This window comes from Tupaia chinensis, unplaced genomic scaffold (assembly GCF_000334495.1).
Source record: "Tupaia chinensis unplaced genomic scaffold, TupChi_1.0 Scaffold144894_1, whole genome shotgun sequence".
NCBI classification, from domain to species: domain Eukaryota; kingdom Metazoa; phylum Chordata; class Mammalia; order Scandentia; family Tupaiidae; genus Tupaia; species Tupaia belangeri.
In genome coordinates, this window is record NW_006204753.1 from 87,482 (window position 1) to 90,318 (window position 2,837).

At 59.3% G+C, this 2,837-nt stretch overlaps 1 protein-coding gene across 1 annotated transcript; it reads left to right on the forward strand.

Annotated features, from left to right (window-relative positions):
- Positions 1-20: 20 nt before the first annotated feature.
- Positions 21-840, forward strand: UBL4A (ubiquitin like 4A; the record flags this gene model as incomplete). Its single annotated transcript, XM_014583821.1, is given in 3 exon segments — positions 21-78; positions 329-537; positions 652-840. Coding segments are annotated over 3 exon segments (378 nt in total), but the record flags the coding sequence as incomplete, so codon positions are not given.
- Positions 841-2,837: the final 1,997 nt, after the last annotated feature.

Consider the following 2,837-nt stretch of genomic DNA (forward strand, 5'->3'; position numbering starts at 1 on the left):
TGAAGCAGCGGGTCGCTGAGAAGCTGAACGTCCCCGTGCGCCAGCAGCGGCTGCTGTTCAAGGGCAAGGCCCTGGCAGGTAACCAGGGACAGGAGACTCCCAGGGAGCCCCGTCGAAGTCGGGGGACAGGGTGTGCAGGACGAGCCTGGTCAGCAGCGTGACAGAACGGGGCGCTTGCTCCTGGCACCAAGAGCCTGCCTACCCTTGGGGAGGTGGCCGAAGCCACCACAGCCAGATGCCGCAGTGCTCCGCTCCAGGGGGCGGCGTCACTTCCCGGGGCCACCCGCACAGAGCGGGGAACGGAACCCCACCAATCTCGTTTTGGCAGATGGAAAACGACTGTCCGATTACAGCATTGGGCCGAATTCCAAGCTCAACCTGGTGGTCAAGCCTCTGGAGAAGGTGCTACTGGCAGAAGGCCCTGCCCAGAGCCCTGCCGGCCCGCCGCCCCCGCCCGCCTGGCAGCTGATCTCCAAAGTCCTGGCCCGCCACTTCAGCGCAGCAGATGCCAGCAGGGTGCTGGAACAACTGCAGAGGGTGAGAAGAACCCCTGGTGGCACTGCAGCCCCCATCTGCTCCCAGTCCCCACTTTCTCAGCTGTTCCCCGCCGCCTGCCAGCACCCCTGAGTCTTCCTGGCCTTCTCTCCTCAGGATTATGAGAGATCACTGAGCCGCCTGACGCTGGATGACATCGAACGCTTGGCCAGCCGCTTCCTGCACCCGGAAGTGACTGAGGCTGTGGAGAAGGGCTTCTGCAAATAGCATTCTTGGAGTATGGGGGGGCCCCCAGGCCGGGCCATAGCTGCATGTTGCATTAAATGTGTTCTCTGTTGCAGTCTGGCTCGTGATCCTACCAGCTGGCGTGTGCCCGGCTCTTGCTGGAGCACTAACCTGGGTTTGCCCCACAGCCCATGCAGGAAGTGAGACAGCACAGCAGATGCACTAGCCATGGGGTGGGCGAGCAGTAGCCTGAGTCCAGCCGGCTCCCAGAAGTGCCTCAGTGTGAGAGAGGAGAAAAGGCCGTTGGCAGGCTGTGGAGAGGGACAGGCTAAACGTTTTGCATGTAGTCTGCTGAGAGCCCTCATGTGATGATTCTGCTGCCCAGTCTTGTCCCCTGACCTCTTGCGGGTCTGGCAGAATCCTCAGCTTACCTCCACTGGAGGCCAAGTGACAGCCAGCTGGGCCCCCTCGGCTGCAGTGGCCAGCTTTTCTCTTCTTGTGGAAGAGAAAGCAGGTTGGGGACTGAAGAGTCAGAAGGTCACCCAGGTGTACAGCAGGACTTCACGTGAGTCCCTGTGCCACTTTGGTGCCCAGATCACTGACTGTCCAGTCAGGGCTGCTCCTCCAGGCTGAGTCAATGTCCTTTGTCCTTACCACAGCCCAGGGTGGGACTCTGCAGGGATCTCCCCAGCCCACCCCCATGTTCAGTAAACAGACAGAAGGCAAAAGTGAAGCTATGGCACACAAGGCTCAAAGAGCAGCTCAGCCCTCAGTGACAGCTCTTCACAGGGAACCATGCCTGCTTGTCTCCTCCTGTGGCAGCAGGTGGCTCTCACCGGTTAGGGTGAACAGGTGAGTCGGTAGGGCAGTGTCAGAGCCAGGACAGCCTCAGCCTCCGGACTAGCTTGACAGCAAGGAAGGTGGATGCTTCCCCCACCACCTGTGCACACTTTTCATGGCATGAAAGGAAACCTCAGGGCATGGGCCAGGTGGCACTGGTTCTCCATTTGTCTTACCCTGTCTAGGGGTGCGAGAGATCATCTAAGCACCTGCTCCATGGAGGAGGCCCCCAGGCCAGGAGAGACTGGAAGGAAGCCATGGGCAGGATGCATCCCAGCCTAGCGCCCAAACCCAGCAGCCACTCTGGGTGCCTTCCCTGCCCAAGGCCCTCCTGCCTGGGCCTTGTGGGGAAGACTCTGGGTCCCAAGTGGGGAAGATTCACAGAGGCCTGCTGGGTGAAGGTTTGGAAGGGCAGACAGAAGCCCTGGCCCTCCCCAACAGCAGGGCTACAACTCCCACGCAGCAGGGACCCACTCAGGAGCAGCTCAGGTGACAAACTTCCCAATGCTCCGTCTCTTTTGAGTCAGGAACTGTATTTGAATGTGTGAAAACGTCAGTAACACCAGAGGTGAAGGTGAGACTTTGACTTCTATCCCAAAGGAACTGTGTAAACCAGGCTGCCTCAGGTTTCCATCACGGTTTGACAGTAAAGGCGACTAGTTTGATCAGTAAGGAAACTTGATGACTTGTGCAACTGGAAAGCCCACAGCTGTTGGCAGCGGATGAACGATGTCACCTGAGCCCCAGGTTCCTTCCACCGCACTCTGCATTCTCCAGTATCTGCTTCACCACATGAGCACAAGATGGCCAGCTGCCCACAGTGCCCGCAGGCCCTTGTGCACTGGCAGTGAGGACCACCTTTTGTCTGGTGTAGCTTCTGTGTCAGATGTCCCCGGCCAATAAACACTTGTCTCTTTGGTCAGAACTGGGTCGTGTGTGCAATCCCTTTGGCCGGGTTGGGGGATGGGGCTGCCTCCCTGGAAACTGAGGAGGGCTGCCAGATGTCCTGAACAGTGGCCACAAAAAGCAGCTGGGGGAACCAGCAGTTAGCGTAATGGCTATGTCGCTGGACTCCCACGTAGTCGACTGCGGTTCGTGTCCCGGACCCGGTGGCTTAGAACTCACGCCGGGCGCGTGTGCGTGCGTGCCCGAGATCCCGAGAGGAGAATGGAGGAGAAGGGATTGTGGCGTGACCATTCCCCCTGGGGGGTGATTTCTCGCTTTCTGTCTCTCTGTCTCTCTCTCTCTCTCTCTGTCTGGCAAGCGCACGCGCCCTA